This window comes from Anomaloglossus baeobatrachus, chromosome 6 (assembly GCF_048569485.1).
Source record: "Anomaloglossus baeobatrachus isolate aAnoBae1 chromosome 6, aAnoBae1.hap1, whole genome shotgun sequence".
NCBI classification, from domain to species: Eukaryota; Metazoa; Chordata; class Amphibia; order Anura; family Aromobatidae; genus Anomaloglossus; species Anomaloglossus baeobatrachus.
In genome coordinates, this window is record NC_134358.1 from 554,390,593 (window position 1) to 554,409,618 (window position 19,026).

General features: G+C 50.8%; 1 protein-coding gene across 2 annotated transcripts in view; it reads left to right on the forward strand.

Annotated features, from left to right (window-relative positions):
* Positions 1-19,026, forward strand: part of GLCCI1 (glucocorticoid induced 1) — a 142,337-nt gene that overhangs the window by 33,067 nt on the left and 90,244 nt on the right. For both annotated transcript variants that reach the window (XM_075315697.1, XM_075315696.1), the window contains exons 3-4: positions 3,856-3,945; positions 7,796-7,906. In XM_075315697.1, the coding sequence (XP_075171812.1) occupies positions 3,856-3,945; positions 7,796-7,906 (201 nt within the window). The remainder of the gene's footprint in view (positions 1-3,855; positions 3,946-7,795; positions 7,907-19,026) is intronic.

Here is a 19,026-nt window from a genome sequence, read left to right on the forward strand (position 1 = left end):
ACGATCAAAGAGCTCTGGCGACAGGCATCTCACGGTCGGTCAACCGTGGGCACTACCAGACCGGCCAGACTTACTGTCCCAAGGGCCGTTTTTCCATCTGAATTCTACGGCCCTGAACCTACTGTGTGGCCATTGCGTCCTAGATCCTAGTGTCCTCAGGATTATCCCACGGGGTCGTTGCCACCATGAGACAGGCTATGAAGCCCACGTCTGCTAAGATCTACCACGGAAGTGGAAGATTTTCTTTTACTGGTGCTCTGTACAAGGAGTGTCCCCCTGGCCATTGGCATTGCCTACTTTTCTTTCCTTCCTGCAATCTGGGTTGGAAAAGGGCTTGTCGCTCGGCTCCCTTAAAGGGCAAGTCTCGGCGCTATTGGTGTTTTTTTCAGAAGCGTCTAGCACGACGTCCGCAGGTACGCACGTTCCTGCAGGGGGTTTGGTCATATCGTCCCCCCGTACGAGCGGCCGTTAGATCCATGGGATCTGAACAGGGTACTAGTTGCTCTCCAGAAGCCGCCTTTCGAGTCTCTGACGGATGTTTCACTCTCTCGACTATCACGGAAAGTGGCCTTTCTGGTAGCGATCACGTCTCTTCGGAGAGTGTCTGAGCTAGCGGCGCTGTCATCCAAGGCTCCCTTCCTGGTGGTCCACCAGGACAAGGTAGTGCTGCGCCCCATTCAGGAGTTTCTCCCTAAGGTAGTATCCTCGTTTCATATTAATCAGGATATCTCCTTACCTTCTTTTTGTCCTCATCCGGTTCACCGGTATGAAAAGGATTTACATTTGTTAGATCTGGTGAGAGCACTCAGAATCTACATTTCCCGCACGGCGCCCCTGCGCCGCTCTGATGCACTCTTTGTCCTTGTCGCTGGCCAGCGCAAGGGGTCGCAGGCTTACAAAGCCACCCTGGCTCGATGGATCAAAGAACCAATTCTTGAAGCCTACCGTTCTGCTGGGCTTCCGGTTCCATCAGGGCTGAAGGCCCATTCTACCAGAGCCGTGGGTGCGTCCTGGGCATTACGACACCAGGCTACGGCTCAACAGGTGTGCCAGGCAGCTACCTGGTCGAGTCTGCACACTTTCACCAAACATTATCAGGTGCATACCTATGCTTCGGCGGACGCCAGCCTAGGTAGAAGAGTCCTGCAGGCGGCAGTTGCCTCCCCGTAGGGGAGGGCTGTCTTTGCAGCTCTAACATGAGGTATTTCTTTACCCACCCAGGGACAGCTTTTGGACGTCCCAATCGTCTGGGTCTCCCAATGGAGCGCCGAAGAAGAAGGGAATTTTGTTCCTTACCGTAAATTCCTTTTCTTCTAGCTCCTATTGGGAGACCCAGCACCCGCCCTGTTGTCCTTCGGGATTTTTGGTGGTTTTTCGGGTACACATGTTGTTCATGTTGAATGGTTTTTCAGTTCTCCGACGTTACTTCGGAGTGAATTTGTTTAAACCAGTTATTGGCTTCCTCCTTCTTGCTTTTGCACTAAAACTGGTGAGCCAGTGATCCCACTGGGGGTGTATAGCCAGAAGGGGAGGGGCCTTACACTTTTTAGTGTAATTGCTTTGTGTGGCCTCCGGAGGCAGTGCTATACACCCAATCGTCTGGGTCTCCCAATAGGAGCTAGAAGAAAAGGAATTTACGGTAAGTAACAAAATTCCCTTCTTTACCCACCCAGGGACTGCTTTTGGACGTCCCAATTGTCTGGGTCTCCCAATAGAGCGACAAAGAAGAAGGGAATTTTGTTTACTTACCGTAAATTCCTTTTCTTCTAGCTCTAATTGGGAGACCCAGCACCCGCCCCTGTTTTTTTGTGTACACATGTTGTTCATGTTGAATGGTTTCAGTTCTCCGATATTCCTTCGGATTGAAGTTACTTTAAACCAGTTTATAATTTTTTTCCTCCTTCTTGCTTTTGCACCAAAACTAAGGAGCCCGTGGGAGCACGGGGGGTGTATAGGCAGAAGGGGAGGGGCTTAACACTTTTAAGTGTAGTACTTTGTGCGGCCTCCGGAGGCATAGCCTATACAACCCAATGGTCTGGGTCTCCCAATTAGAGCTAGAAGAAAAGGAATTTACGGTAAGTAAACAAAATTCCCTTCGTTCTATAGATGTTGTTTTAGGAAAGGCCGATTATGGGTTGTTGTGCTCTACTGATCAAAGAGGAGTGAGTTGTTTTTACATCTGGGGGGTGTCGGACCCCCCACGCGAATATTCGTAGCCGGACGGTGCATGACCCCCCATCCCCCCTCACCTTGCACAGCATCTTTAGTCGGCACCCCGCTCTGCATCGGTGCATACATACGAGCTTTGTGATAATGTCTTAGTGACTTGAGAGGCTTCTTTAATATTTCACAGCGGCTTACAATTAGTAACAGAATAGCGGCGAACCTTTGCGCAGCTCCTTTGCAATGCGTCCAGTCTCCCCTGTTACATGTTTAATGCACGCGGCTGCAGCTAGAATATCTCCGCCTGAACCTGACCGGCTGAAAATAAAATCTCCTCCCCGGGCCTCTGTTACCGCACAGGGTAAAGGCATGGGCTGGGGAAGAGATTGCACTTTCTCTTGTGAGGGGCGGGGCATGACACGGCAAACAAAGCATTATTGTCATGCTCCGCCCCCTCTGGGCATAAAGTATCACTGATTCTCTTACACATTGTCACTCTCCCATGGGGGATTGTCTGATGTTTGCAGGATCAGTGGCTCCAGCTAGATTGCAATGCTTGTTCGAGTCTATGGTGGTCTAAAATCCAGCTCCCATCTGCTGAAAGTTTGCGGTCGCTGCTCCATACTTCCACTATACTTTACAATTTGCACTAATCTCAATCCTTTTTCTACTGGAAATACCAGACATTTTTGTGTATGAGCCTTTTCCTGGGATTTGGGTCCAGAATCTCTGCAGTTTCATGTCAAAGTTAAAGGGGTTGGTCTGACTCCTAATTTTTTTTTTTTTTTTGCACATCCTGTGACATTTTACCTGAGTGGAGTCTCAAACGTGACGTCAGAGGAGGCTGGAGCTGCACTCTGTGTGTATCAAATACGACATCACATCCCTGCATGAATAGGACAACACATAAGGAGGGAGCGCTGCAGTTTCTGCTTAATAGTTTCTTGCATAGTCTTCCTCTGAAGATGTCAAAGATCTAACCTGATAGATGTTGTGGGAGATTCAAGTGCAGTGGCGGTTTTCTGCTCCTCTCACCACCGCTGTAGCTTCTAAATGAAAGACGTCATCATGGAGAAGTGCAGCTTCTAGTACTGCCCTTAGGGTGGCGCTGGTGTCACTGTTTGTCTCCAAACCGGACTATGTCTTTTAACACTTGTGAGTGCAGCGCTGGCTTTCTACTCCTCTCTCCACCGCTGTAATTTTAAGTGTTAAAAGACATAGTCCGGTTTGGAGACAGAAACAGCGACACCAGCGCCACTCCAAGGGCAGTACTAGAAGCTGCACCTCTCCCTGATGAGGTCTTTCATTTAGAAGCTACAGCGGTGGTGCGAGGAGCAGAGAGCCGGCGCTGCACTCACATCTCTCATAAATCTAGGACACATTTCGGAGGTGGGGGCCGGATGTAAGTAACTGGTGACGTCTTCTTCCAGGAGTGGAAGTGCAGCCACAACCTCCTGTGAGGTCACAGGAAGTGCAGTAAAAAAAAAAAAAAAAGATTGAGATAGGGAGAAGTGCAGGGCATCGTGCAATAAAGGAAATTTAAGAGCTGTAGTTGGGGTGTAAGGATAGATACTTAAAATATATTTTCAAGGTGCATGACCAACCCATTTTAAAGGTTCTTTGCGCCCTCTTAATGGATCACTGGATCATAATGGACAGTATTACTTTTTCTTTTCTACTTGTTTTCCGCAGACACCAAGCTGCTGGGGAGAAGAAAGCACCGAGAAGAAAATGGGCCATCAGCGTTCTGCGTCCTGGGGTAGCGCGGACCAGCTTAAAGAGGTACACATGCGCATTTTTTTAATTTATTTTTTTTTTTGTCGCCTGGGGTACTTTAGACTGGAAACTTGACTAGCCAATCAGAAACCAGCTAAGCATTGTTACGGAATCTGTGTCTCCATGGTAACAGACTACAAACAAATCTTGTGTAGTCTGATACTAAGTAATGTTAATTATTTTTTTCTTTTAACCATTTTTCAGATTTTAGAAAGGGGGCAAATGTAGGTATGTAAGAGGCATCTGCATAGAAGCTGCACGGGAGTGATTTCAGACGTCTGCAGGGAATATTATAAATGCAGCTTTGGTTGTGACTGGAGCATAGCATACAAAAACAGTCATTGATTGAACCTTACTATTTCCATTCGTTATATGATGCAGATTGGGGAATGTCTGAGCACATGCCGTTTTTGTTATCCCGGGGTTTCGCCATATTTTTGGAGAAAAGTTGCCGTTATCGCAAACTTTATTTTTGCAGAGCATGTTATTTCAGGTCAGCAGCTATAAAAATCCAGAATAACCCCAATCTGTCATCGCCAATAAGAGAGCTGCGCAGTCTGAATAGAAGCACAGGTTGCAAATTACTATGTGTCATAACGCGCCCACGCCCGTAGATTTACACTTCTCACTACTTACTTGACGCCCACTCTCGGTAACCTAGACATTGGTATTGTTCTAGTGGGTTTAATTACATGGGGCGTGTGAGTGTCTTCACCGGAAGGGCATTATGGGGGTCTCTGTCTATTTATACTGGTTGTAGAAATGTTCGAGCGAAGATCCTAACTTCATGTACGATGGAGTCCTGAAGGGTGCGTAGTAAACTTCTAATTCTAATATTCTGGTTGTAGCTACAAATGTTAGTTATGGGCTGACCACAGCAGCCCCCCGGAGAGTCACAGCAGTAGGTCCCTGGCTTTCTAGCCCCTTCCTGTGAGTCACAGCAGCCGGTCACTGGCTTTCCAGCCCCTTCCTGTGAGTCACAGCAGCCGGTCACTGGCTTTCTAGCCCCTTCCTGTGAGTCACAGCAGCAGGTCACTGGCTTTCTAGCCCCTTCCTGTGAGTCACAGCAGCAGGTCACTGGCTTTCTAGCCCCTTCCCTGTGGGTCACAGCAGCCGGTCAATGGCTTTCTAGCCTCTTCCCTGTGAGTCACAGCAGCAGGTCACTGGCTTTCTAGCACCTTCCCTGTGGGTCACCGCAGCCGGTCACTGGCTTTCTAGCCTCTTCCTGTGAGTCACAGCAGCAGGTCACTGGCTTTCTAGCCCCTTCCTGTGAGTCACAGCAGCAGGTCACTGGCTTTCTAGCCCCTTCCCTGTGGGTCACAGCAGCCGGTCAATGGCTTTCTAGCCTCTTCCCTGTGAGTCACAGCAGCAGGTCACTGGCTTTCTAGCACCTTCCCTGTGGGTCACCGCAGCCGGTCAATGGCTTTCTAGCCTCTTCCCTGTGGGTCACAGCAGCCGGTCACTGGCTTTCTAGCCCCTTCCCTGTGAGTCACAGCAGCAGGTCACTGGCTTTCTAGCCTCTTCCCTGTGGGTCACAGCAGCCAGGTCACTGGCTTTGTAGCCCCTTCCCTGTGGGTCACAGCAGCAAGGTCACTGGCTTTCTAGCCTCTTCCCTGTGGGTCACAGCAGCAGGTCACTGGCTTTCTAGCCCCTTCCCTGTGGGTCACAGCACCCGGTCACTGGCTTTCTAGCCCCTTCCCTGTGGGTCACAGCAGCAGGTCACTTGCTTTCTAGCCCCTTCCCTGTGGGTCACAGCAGCAGGTCACTTGCTTTCTAGCCTCTTCCCTGTGGGTCACAGCAGCAGGTCACTTGCTTTCTAGCCTCTTCCCTGTGGGTCGCAGCAGCAGGTCACTGGCTTTCTAGCCTCTTCCCTGTGGGTCACAGCAGCAGGTCACTGGCTTTCTAGCCTCTTCCCTGTGGGTCGCAGCAGCAGGTCACTTGCTTTCTAGCCTCTTCCCTGTGGGTCGCAGCAGCAGGTCACTTGCTTTCTAGCCTCTTCCCTGTGGGTCGCAGCAGCAGGTCACTTGCTTTCTAGCCCCTTCCCTGTGGGTCGCAGCAGCAGGTCACTGGCTTTCTAGCCCCTTCCCTGTGGGTCGCAGCAGCAGGTCACTTGCTTTCTAGCCTCTTCCCTGTGGGTCGCAGCAGCAGGTCACTTGCTTTCTAGCCTCTTCCCTGTGGGTCGCAGCAGCAGGTCACTTGCTTTCTAGCCCCTTCCCTGTGGGTCGCAGCAGCAGGTCACTGGCTTTCTAGCCTTTTCCCTGTGGGTCGCAGCAGCAGGTCACTTGCTTTCTAGCCTCTTCCCTGTGGGTCGCAGCAGCAGGTCACTGGCTTTCTAGCCTCTTCCCTGTGGGTCGCAGCAGCAGGTCACTTGCTTTCTAGCCTCTTCCCTGTGGGTCGCAGCAGCAGGTCACTTGCTTTCTAGCCCCTTCCCTGTGGGTCGCAGCAGCAGGTCACTTGCTTTCTAGCCTCTTCCCTGTGGGTCGCAGCAGCAGGTCACTTGCTTTCTAGCCCCTTCCCTGTGGGTCGCAGCAGCAGGTCACTGGCTCACGAGTCTAAAATTGCTTTTCGTTAAGTTCAGAATTTTTTCAATTCTTAACTTTTTTTTTTTTTTTTTTTTTTAACTTTTCGCATATTTTTTACAAACGTGCGTGGATTACTGGCAGTGGATTTCAAAAACTGTATTAATCCCAAAAGTTGCACCAATTTTCATACAAAGCGACACTATTCATTGCAGTCATCTATTTTATATTTTCTGACACAAGGACACTTTAAAATGCGCCACATGAATGAAAAGGTCCCAATCGCCATGTTTACACCGCCATTATATGTAAATGGAGATGGCGGTGTGCCCGACCTGGATGATCCAACGTCTAATTGTGGAAATCTCGAGGGCGTCGAATGGAAATGGACCGAATGTTTTTATTTCTTGCGCAGGAAATCGCCAAATCCATCCCCAGAGCAATATTGTGTAGTGCTGGCACGTCTATGCGCTCCTTATAATACACCCACACCGAGGGCTTGTAGCATAGCCAGCTGCTAATTACAGATCTGCGGCCAGCAGGGTTTCACATACGCAGAGCATGGAAGAGGAAGACTAATCTAACCCGGGGCCTATGGAATATGGAGGATAATACAGGAGCTAACTCAGGATCTCTGTACCAGCAGAATAGTGAGTGCAGCTCTGGAGAATAATACAGGGTGTAACTCAGGATCAGTACAGGATCAGTAATGTAATGTATGTACACAGTGACTGCACCAGCAGAATAGAGAGTGCAGCTCTGGGGTATAATACAGGGTGTAACTCAGGATCAGTACATGATCAGTAATGTAATGTATGTACCCAGTGACTGCACCAGCAGAATAGTGAGTGCAGCTCTGGGGTATAATACAGGAGGTAACTCAGGATCAGTAATGTAATGTATGTACACAGTGACTCCACCAGCAGAATTGTGACTGCAGCTCTGGAGGATAATAGAGGAGCTATACTTTTTTCGGCACACCTTGGATTATTACATTGTTTTCCTTGCACTGCTCGTAATTGGTTTCCAGCTCTCTTCTGGTGCCAGTTCCATTCCGGTGCTACATTAACCCCTGGTTGGGGAGTGCATGTGGCAGATGTGGAGTGCTGTCATTTTCCCCAGAGATCAGGGACACTTATCATATTGGACTGCATAGTGAGTGCAGCTCTGGAGTAAGATAAGAGAGAGAGCTCCAAATTAGTGATGTATATTACATGTACATTCCATGCGTCCTTTTTTATTTTATTTCTTTACTCGTGGACATGACTTTAAGACCTTACTGATCGTACGACATATTTGAAGTTGTTTCAGAACATATTTGTGCACTGACTCCTTAGATCGCCAAGCTGCGGCAACAACTCCAGCGAACCAAGAACAGCCGACATATGAAGGAGAAGGACAGCTCCTCGCTCCTGCAGGGAACACACATCACACTCAGTCATTCTCAGGTGAGCCCATTCTTCCCGCAATGTTCTGCTACCATTTGTAAGGCTCATGCTCTGCCCGCACTGCACCTATTATTCTCTATGGGGCTGCAGGAGGTGACCAGGTGCAGTGCTGCGGCTTCTCATCCAGTCTCATATACAATATACTGTACATATAGCGATGGATTGCAGATCATTCTCGGATTACTGGGGTTTCTAACAATAAAGCTTGCACTGAGTGCTCCCTTGTACAAGTAATGGCTGACGCCGTATAATCGTTAGCACTTCATAGATTTGGAGCCAACGTCTTTGTACACGTCTGACCTATTCAGAGCAGATCCAGAATAACGTATTCTTTTTTGTATATGTGTATATATGTGTGTGTGTGTGTGTGTGTATGTCTATATATATGTATGTATGTATGTGTGTATGTGTGTGTATATATATATGTGTATGTATGTATGTATGTATGTATATATATATATGTATGTATATATATATATATATATATATATATATATATATATATATATATATATATATATATATATATATATATATATATATATATATATTTAATAATAATATCATCATCCTCCTTTTCCATTGGAACCTACATAAACATTCAGCTCATTATGTACGTCTGCATTGGGGACATAGCATGTGGTGAAGGCTGAAAAGCTGAGTTGCTGTTAACCATTTAGATGCTGCTGTCAATTTCTGACCGTGGCAATTAAATTGTGCAGTTTCCAGCTTGTTGCAACGTGAAACATTTGCAGGACTGAAGACCCCTTTGTTGCTGCTGTCCTGGTTCTCCTGTGATGCTCAGCCACAAGATGAGCTTCATAGGAGATCGTGTTTTTTTTTTTTTGTTTGTTTTTTTTCCCCCCCTCACTATATTTTGCAATACTGTCGCATATAGTCTAAAGGCCCTGTCACACACAGAGATAAATCTGCGATTGCAGTGAAATTGTGGACAATCAGTGCCAGGTTTGGCTGTGTACAAATGGAACAATATGTCCATGATTTCACTGCAACCACAGATCTGCCAAAGATTTATCTGTGTGTGACGGGGCCTTAAGTCGGGCAATCGCAAGTTGAAATCCCCAAAAATAATTTAAATTTCTCTATCGTTTCATTGGGGGACACAGGACCATGGGTTATGCTGTTGACACTAAGTAAACATAAAAAGGTTAGCTCCTCCCCAGCAGTATACACCCCGAGCCGGAGGCGGGCTCAGATCAGTTTTTGCTTAGTGTCGTAGGAGGCTGATGTGGGCCGTCTCGGCCCCCCTCAGCCATTTGTGTTTTTGCGCTTTTTTTCTTTTATTTCGGCGCCGCTCATCGCTCTCATACCTGTCTTCTTTTTCTCTGCAGGTATTCTCTTCACTCATCCTCCGCAGCCCTGTGGGTACCACTCCCCAGGGTCGCAGGGGCTTGAGATTTCGGGCCCTCTCCCCCGTCCTTCCCCGTGGTACCACTCCCGGGGGTGCGCGTGTGGGCAGGTTGTCGTGGGCACCCCTGATTCGCCCTGCAGTATCACCCCAAAGGGCGTACAGGGGCATACAGCAGGGATGGAATCTCCGCAGCGTGTGTAATCCAATGGGGCCCTGTCACGCTGCCTTCTCCTGCAGGGGGGCTGCTTCCCCCATCATGATGTCCACTTCCCTGCCTCAGCACGCTCTGCCCCGGAGTGAGTCCACAGTCTTCCTGGACGAGGGCACTGTACACAGGCAGGGGCAGGGCGCCCTGCCTGCACCGCATCCGTCGCTGGGCCGGCGCCGCCGAGATCAGGTAGGGCCGACCTCTCCTTCACCTTCCCCCGGCCCTCTCCAAAATTTAAACCCCGGTCTCGGCCTAGTCACTCCTGCGTCCTAGCCACGCCCCCGCTGCAGCGCTATTGGCCGCCGGTCGTCTGGCCCAGTCTCCTCCCACCGCTCAGCCTCCTGGCTTGTGGTGGGGGCTGTGGATCCTCCGTTTTTCGCGCCTGAACGCTGCTCCTCCCCCAGCCTCCTCCAGCGTCCCCATCGCCATTTTAGCCTGTCTCTGGTCCCCTGAGTGAGCGCGCCGGCGTTCTCACTCTCTCTGGCCAGCTCACTCCTGGACTCCCTCTTCTGGACTGGTGGGCAGCACGCAGGACCTGGGTAAGCTCTGCTCCTAAGGCTCTGTGCGCACTAGACCATTTTACCCGCGGATTTGCCGCGGAAATTTCTTGAGAAATGTCTGCAATCTTTGTGCAGACATTTCCCAGCAAATTCTATGGGGAAAAAAAAATAGCTGTGCGCACTGTGCAGATTTTTCTCAAGAAATTTCCTTGAAGAATTTCTCGAGAAAATTTCTTGAGAAAATGAGCATGTTCATTATTTCCGCAGGTACTCTGCGGATTTCGGCAGTACAGCCTGCAAAATCCGCAGGGAACCACCCGCGGGAAAATCGCGGCAAATCCGCATGCGGATTTGGTGCGGATTTTTTCCGGAGGTCCGGAAATCTTTCACTCCCAGAAGTTTCTCAAGAAATTTTCTTGAGAAACTTCACATTTCTAGTGCGCACATAGCCTTCGGAGTAGCCCTCACTAGGTAGCGTTCTGAGTTTAGGGACGAGTTAACCCTCTCCTGTCTCCTTCCTAGCAGCCACCAGGGAGAGTACTTTTTTCACCATGCCTAATGCTAAGTCCACCCGACCCAAGCAGGCCCCCTTTGCCTTATTTTTTGCATGCTCCTCCTGCAACACCAAATTTACCCAGGGCCAGGACGCCCCACTATGCTCCGTCTGTTCTACAGACTCGCAGCCTCCGCAGGACTCCTCGGCCGACGCTTCTGATACCGCAGACGCCACAGCGCCAGATGCTACAGGGCCCTGCGTCCCGCCCCCCCCCGACTGGCTAGCGTCCCTGTCCCAGTCTGTAGATTCCCTCTCTGAGGCTTCTCGGACCATCGCGCAAGCACTGCGCCTGCTGCCGTCGCTCGCCCAGACTCCCGCAGACCCGACGCAATCGCCTCCGGAGCAGGTGAGCCCCGTCCCAGGGACCTCCTCGGCTGCTCAGAAGCGGACCCGCCAGGTCTCGTCTTCAGCCTCTTCCCAGGTTTCACCTTCATGCCCAGGTCCAGACCATCATTCCTCCAGGGAGTCTTCTCACCACTCCGATGATGATTCCGATGCAGCACCCCTGCTGGACTCAGAGCAGGCGGCTGATATTCGGCGCATGGTGAATAGCCTGATAGAAGCAGTAAACCAGACCCTAAAGGTACAGGTGGACCCAGTCTCCTCCCAGAGCACCCAGGTCTCGTTTAAGCGGATGAAGCGGGCCCAAAGCGCATTCAGCGGACATCCAGAATTCGCTGAGTTACTGCGCAGCCACAGGCAACAGCCGGACAAGGTATTTACCAGCGGTAAGTCTATTGATTTGCATTATCCCTTTCCTGAGGGTCTTCAAAAGGATTGGGCAGGCTCCCCTGTGGTCGACCCCAACCCCCCCCCCCCCCCCAAATCTCCCGCTTGTCTTCTCACACAGTCCTTCCACTTACTAACGGTACGTCTCTCAAGGACCCCACGGACCGTACTATTGACAGGTTGGCCCGTTCCGCCTTTGAGGCAGCGGGCACATCCCTCTCACCGGCCTTTGCCTCGGTTTGGGTTGCGAAGGCACTGATGTCCTGGGCGGACACGCTACGCTGCGGACTCTGCGCCATTCCTGCCAATCCGGACCTGGTCCTCATTGCCTCGCAGATTTCCCTCGCGGGTGAGTACCTGCTCAATGCAGCCCTGGCATCTGCCAATTGCGCGGCCCAGGCCGCCAGCAACAATGTGGTCATCCGTCGAGCCCTCTGGCTCCGGTCCTGGAACGCGGATGCGGCCTCTAAGAAGTCACTGACTTCCCTGCCCTTCCTAGGGGAACGTCTTTTCGGAGATAAGCTGGACCAGTTGATCTCTGATGCGACGGGAGGAAAGAGTACATCTCTTCCCCAATTGCGCCCCAAGCGCTTCCAGAATCGGTGCCCCACCGCTCGTTTCCGGCCCTTTCGCAGCTTCAACTCCACTCCCCAGCCGCGAAAAAGCCGCTCTCCTCCGAGAGACAGGAGGACCCCGTCATTCAAGACCAATCCCGCCTGGCGTTCACGTACCCGCCAGTCCACGAAATCCTCTTCCGGTTACCGCCGACGCTCCTCCAAGTGACTCGCGGTCGGCGCGCAACAGCGCCAGACTCGTGGGAGGGCGTCTGTCTCGTTTCCAGCATGTGTGGATCCTCCTGACCGCCGATGCCTGGGTCAAAGAGATCATCACCTCAGGCTACAAAATAGAATTCGAGTCAAAGCCACCGAGACGTTTTTTCCTATCTCGCCCTCCCGAGTCTCCCGCGCGGGCTCGCGTGTTCTTTCACTCCATAGACTCCCTCCTCCAAGCCGGAGTTGTGGTACCAGTCCCTCCCGCAGAACGTTTCAAGGGGTTCTATTCCAACCTTTTCGTGGTCCCCAAGAAGGACGGCTCTGTCTGCCCCGTCCTCGACCTAAAGCTTCTAAACAGGTCGGTGAGGCCTCGGCTGTTTCGAATGGAGTCACTCCGGTCCGTGATCGCGTCCATGGAGGTCGGCGAATTCCTGGCATCGCTGGATATTCAAAACGCCTATCTTCACGTCCCTATAGCCACCTCTCACCAACAGTTCCTCCGCTTTGCGATAGCGGAAGATCACTTCCAGTTCACGGCTCTTCCTTTCGGCCTCGCATCCGCCCCCAGAGTCTTTACGAAGATCATGGCGGCTGCCATGTCCGTCCTACATTCCATGGGTGTTGTGGTCATCCCGTACTTGGACGATATCTTGATCAAAGGTTCTTCTTTCGAGGACTGTCGTCTTGGGGTTCAGGTCACGATCGACACCCTTTCACGGTTAGGGTGGCTGATCAATCGGAAGACGTCCTCTCTGACCCCGGCCCGACGGATCACCTTTTTAGGCATGGTATTCGATACCACCCAAGGGCGAGTTTTCCTCACACAGGAGAAGATGTCCTCCCTGCAACAAGGCCTCCGCGCTCTCCGGCGTCAGCGCCAAGTTTCCATCAGGTTCCGCATGAGAGTCCTCGGTCGTATGGTGGCGGCGATGGAAGCGGTACCCTTTGCACAGTTCCACCTCCGGCCCCTCCAGCTGGCCTTGCTGAAGAAGTGGGACAGATCTCCCTTTTCTCTGGACCGCAGGTTTCATCTTTCGCCGGAGACCCGCCACTCCCTCCGTTGGTGGATCAATCAACGCAACCTCGCGTCAGGAAGGTCATTCCTCCCGCTCCACTGGAAGATAGTGACCACCGACGCCAGTCTCCAGGGCTGGGGGGCAGTGTTTCGGCATCACACAGCGCAAGGCCGATGGACACCGCGGGAGAGTTGTCTCCCGATCAACATTCTGGAGATAAGAGCCATCCGGCTAGCCTTGCAGCAGTTTCGGCACCTAGTACAGGGTTGCCCGGTCAGGATCCAGTCGGACAATGCAACGGCGGTGGCGTACATCAACCACCAAGGAGGCACAAGAAGTGTCGGGGCGATGCGAGAAGTCAGGAAGATTTTGCACTGGGCCGAGTGTCATCACTCCCTGATCTCAGCGGTACACATCCCAGGCGTGGACAATTGGGCGGCGGACTTCCTCAGCAGGGAAGGCCTCGCCTCCGGAGAATGGTCCCTCAACCGGGAAGTCTTCAACCAGATCTGCGACAGATGGGGAGTTCCGGATGTGGACCTAATGGCCTCCCGGTTCAACTGTCAGGTTCCGCAATTTGAAGCGCGGTGCCGCGACCGCTTGGCTTTAGGAGTCGACGCCCTCACCCTGTCGTGGAGCCAGTTCAGTGTCCCGTACATCTTCCCTCCGCTCCCTCTGATCCCGAGGGTCCTCAAGAAGATCAAGGCAGAAGGAATACCAGTCATCCTGGTGGCTCCGGACTGGCCCAGGCGAGCATGGTTCGCGGAACTCACTCAGCTCCTCGCAGACGCTCCGTGGCGTCTTCCAGACCGTCCAGATCTCCTGCAGCAGGGACCTCTTTTCCATCAGAACTCAAAGGTCCTAAATTTGATGGCCTGGCCATTGAATCCTGGGTTCTAGCTCAGGCTGTTTTTTCTTCAAGAGTGATACAGACAATGATTAGGGCCAGGAAGCCATCTTCATCAAGAATATACTACCACACGTGGAAGGTCTTCAGGTGGTGTGAAGAGCACAGCATTTCTTCTCCTCTCGCCTTCTCCCTTCCTTCCCTATTGGCATTCTTGCAGTCAGGCCTAGATGCGGGTCTCTCGCTCGCAACACTAAAGGGCCAGGTATCGGCTTTGTCAATCCTGTTTCAGAAGCCACTGGCCTCTTGTCCACAGGTTAAGACCTTCATCCAGGGAGTTGCCCACCTGGCCCCGCCGTATCGTCGGGCTCTAGAACCGTGGGACCTTAATCTAGTCCTGGGTCACTTCAGGGTCCCCCCTTCGAGCCCTTGCGGGATTCTTCCCTTTCTCACCTGTCTTGGAAGGTGGTGTTCCTCGTTGCCATCACTTCTATTCGCAGGACGTCAGAGCTGGCAGCTCTCTTGTCGTGCCCCCTTTTTGATTTTTCACCAGGACAAAGCGGTTCTCCGGCCAGATCCCTCCTTTCTCCCAAAGGTGGTCTCCCCGTTCCATCTAAACGAAGAAATTGTCCTTCCGTCCTTCTGTCCTGGCCCCTCTCACAGCTTTGAAAGGTCCTTGCACACCCTGGACCTGGTGCACGCCCTTAGAATTTATGTCTCCAGAACCGCGCCGTTCCGTAAGTCGGATGGTCTGTTTGTCCTTCCTTCTGGTCCCAAGAGGGGTGAATCGGCATCCAAAGCCACAATTGCCAGATGGATCCATTCCGCCATATCTGAGGCCTATCGGATTCGGGACCAGTCTCCGCTGCGGGGGGTAAGGGCGCACTCTACCCGAGCAGTGGGAGCCTCTTGGGCGATTAGGCATCCGGCATCGGCCGACCAGGTCTGCAAGGCCGCCACCTGGTCCAGCCTGCATACCTTTACTAGGTTCTACCATGTTCACACCCAAGCATCGGCAGATGCTAGTTTTGGGAGAAAGGTCTTGCAGGCAGCAGTTGCACACCTGTAATAGGGTGACAGCATTCAATTATAGTACAAGCCCGCCGAGGGAGGTCGTTGTTTTTTCTTCCTATCTGCGGTGCTTCTGTATTCCCACCCAGGGACTGCTTTTGGACGTCCCATGGTCCTGTGTCCCCCAATGAAACGATAGAGAAAGTAGTAGGATTTTTGTGTACTCACCGTAAAATCTCTTTCTCTGAGTCTTCATTGGGGGACACAGCACGCACCCTGCTTGTTTTTTGGTTGTTTAATTGCATTTGCCTGCCATTTTCAGCGGTCTTATGTTCATAGACCTCTTGTTCGCACGGCTGCAATATTTTAGTTGTAACTTTGTTTTATGTATGGTGATTCTGGTACTCCTCCTACTGCTTGTGCACCAAACTGATCTGAGCCCGCCTCCGGCTCGGGGTGTATACTGCTAGGGAGGAGCTAACTTTTTATGTTTACTTAGTGTCAGCCTCCTAGTGACAGCAGCATAACCCATGGTCCTGTGTCCCCCAATGAAGTCTCAGAGAAAGATTTTACGGTGAGTACACAAAAATCCTACTATTAAATTCTAATTAGACATGAGAAAATTTTGTATCACAGTCTGAAGAAGTTCAGTCTATCAAAATATAAAATTAATCAACTTCTGTAATGAAAACTTTAGCGATAAAGTAAAATTAAATCAAAACAGAAAACCACAATTTTGGTGATCTCTACTTTTTTTTTTTTTTTCTTTTCTTTTCTAAAATAAAAAAAAAAAAAAAATTGCAACAAAAATTTATCAAAATGTGTTCCCCGGATGTGTCACTAAAAGAATTGACTGACCACACAAATAAGCCTTCGCCTGAAAAATAAACTGTCAGGCTATGTGCCCACGCTGCGGAAAAGCCGTGGATTTTCCAGAAATCTGCAGCACAGCTACTCCCCAGCCATTTCTATGGCATTTGGGAAATGCTGTGCCCACGCTACGGATTTTTCCGCAGCGGAAATCGTGCGGATTTTCGTGCGGAAAAATCTGCAGCATGTCAATTATTGTTGCTGATTTTCGTGCGGATTTTGCCTATGCAATTGAATTACAAAAAAAATCGCAAAATCTGCAACAAAATCCACGTCAAATCTGCACCTATGAAAAGGTGCGGATTCCGGGGGAAAGCTGCGGATTTTGATGCAGAAAAATCCGCAGATAGAGTCCCGTGGGCACATAGACTTAAAGGTCTCGGCAAATGGCGGCATAAAGTAAAATAGGTTCCGGGAGTGTGCGCTTAAACAAAGTTACTCTTATATCAAAGTGAATTTTCCCATAGGAAATAATTGAAACACAGACAATTCGTTCCACAGCCCAGAAATATTTACTGTATTCATACAAACCTATTACTGTAATACATAATGTCCTGTATTCATATAAAATTATTACAGTCACTAATACAAAATACTGTACAGTAAAAAACACATAAAACAAATTAAACTGCATGTTAGCTTATACAAGCATTGTTGGTGTGCGAGAGGCACTATAGAGAGAAAATGATGTATAAATATGACAACCTTTTATTGGAGTACAATAGACAAAAAAAACCCCACCCCAAATCTATTCTCCCCCAAATAAGGGCAGCACTAAGCCAAATGTGGGTCAGGAATAGTGCACAGGCAATTAGATTACAGTACAGGCAATGCGCTGCACTGGACAGCAGAAAGTACAATACTGTATCCACAAATGCAAATTGATAGACCTGCTTTTTAGTATATACTGTACTGTGCAATGGTGTATACAGTACATATGTACAGAAAGTTACCTTCAGGGTGGGTCAGAGCGTGGTGAAAGGACAGAACCAGAAGTTGGTACGGTCAGCATTTGCTCTTATTGCAAAGCATTGCTCTTAACCCAAGTTACACATTTTTAGAAAACTTTGCTTGTCTTGCAAAGCTAAGCCACTCTTAATCCAAGGTTCCACTGTGTGTGTGTGTGTGTGTGTGTGTGTGTGTGTGTGTGTGTGTATATATGTATGTATGTATGTATGTGTGTGTATATGTGTGTGTGTGTGTTGTGAGACTGTGACCGGGGTTGTCTATGACAGCCGGTATGTCTCGCCCCGGTTGTGCTCACTCCATGATAGAAAGTACATCCACTCTAGGGTTAATGCTGTTTCCTTACAGGCTGAAGGAAGGGTTAAATGCAAACAGGAACAAGGGCAGGTGTGCCGGGTGTGAGGGAGTGAACACAACTCCCTGAGTTCTCTGCTGGAGAGGCACATGTATATTGGTGTGGACTTTTGTTTGGACATTAGACCGTGTGCTGTGAAACTTAATGCCTGGATCCCGTGTCTTCTGCTGCGCAGCCGACCGTGCTACCTCACATATGGTGGAGAATCGGCGGGCATCCCAGCCGGTGAGGTGTAGCTTCCTTTTCTGGTGACCCGGTAGCACATGTCCTGGATTCAAGCGGCTATACTACGGCCCAAACCCAGCGACTCCATGGAGGACATACTAAAGCATTTGGCTCAGGCTAATGCACAGCAACAACAGGCTAATGCACAGCAACAACAGGCTAATGCACAGCAGCAACAGACCAATGCACACCTGCTCCAATCCTTGAAATCGCAGGAACAAAGACACCAAGAACAGCTGGTTCAGGCCAATGCACGTCAGCAGCAAGCCTTACAATTGCAGGAACAAAGACATCAAGAACAGATGGTTCTCCTGGCCAAGTCGATCCGTGCCGGACCGGCAGCAACAACCCCGGGACCGGGTGATGACGGCAGCGTCCGGAAAGCGGTGAGACAAGCGTTGCAAAAGATGACCCCGGGGGATGATGTGGAAGCGTTCCTGGCGGTGTTTGAGCGGGTGGCCGAGCGGGAAAAGCTGCCGACCCCCCAGTGGGCTGAGGTATTGTCGCCCTATCTGACGGGGGAACCCCAAAAAGCATACCTGGACCTCTGTACCGAGGACGCCATTGACTATGTGACCCTAAAAGCCGAAATACTGGCACGGTTGGGGGTGAATACCTATGTACGGGCTCAGCGGGTAAATCAGTGGTTCTATGAGGAAGGCAAACCCGTACGCTCCCAGGCCTATGACTTATTGCATCTTGTAAAAAAGTGGTTGCAGCCTGACACTCTGAGCCCGGCGCAGATGGTGGAAAGGGTAGTAGTGGATCGTTTTGTGCGCACTTTACCCGTCACCGTTCAACGGTGGGTAGGACAGGGTGACCCGAGTACCCTGGACCAATTAGTGTCCCTGGTAGAGCGGCATGTGGCTATGCAGGACTTGATACGGGACACTGAGACTTTGCGTACCGCCCGTCGGTCTGGCCCCTCCAAGCCTAGGGCCAAGGACCCACCGCTGACAACGGTGCAGGAGTCCCCTACCGTCCCGTCTGAGGCCGCGGCCGCCAATCCTGAGGTCCGGAAGGTTCTGTACCCTAAACGACAACCCGTCAAGGGGGTTTCCGTCCCCATTAGATGTTGGCGGTGCCAGCGGGTGGGACATATGGAAGCCCAGTGTCCACTCACCACGGAGCCCATGGATTGTGGGGTTACCCGGCGGGGTTCAATGTATGCTCAGGTGGTGTGTACCGCTGACCTGGTCTCCCCAGAGACGGAGCCCCACTTGTGCCAAATACAGGTGAATGGATGTCCGGTTACAGGATTGTTGGATTCCGGAAGCTTAGTGACCCTTGTGCGATCCACCTTGAGGGCTAAAGTAAAGGCCACAGGACGTACCGTGGGGGTGGTTTGCATACATGGGGACCGCCGAGACTATCCCACAGGGATTGTCACCATCACAGCACCTTGCGGTCAGGTGCAACATGAGGTGGGACTTCTTAACACTCTTCCCTATGACGTGATCCTAGGAAGGGATCTGCCCTATTTCTTTGTCGCTCCTTATTGGGAGACCCAGACAATTGGGTGTATAGCTATGCCTCCGGAGGCCACACAAAGTATTACACTAAAAGTGTAAAGCCCCTCCCCTTCAGCCTATACACCCCCCGTGCTGCCACGGGCTCATCAGTTTTTATGCTTTGTGCGAAGGAGGCAGACATCCACGCATAGCTCCACAGCTTAGTCAGCAGCAGCTGCTG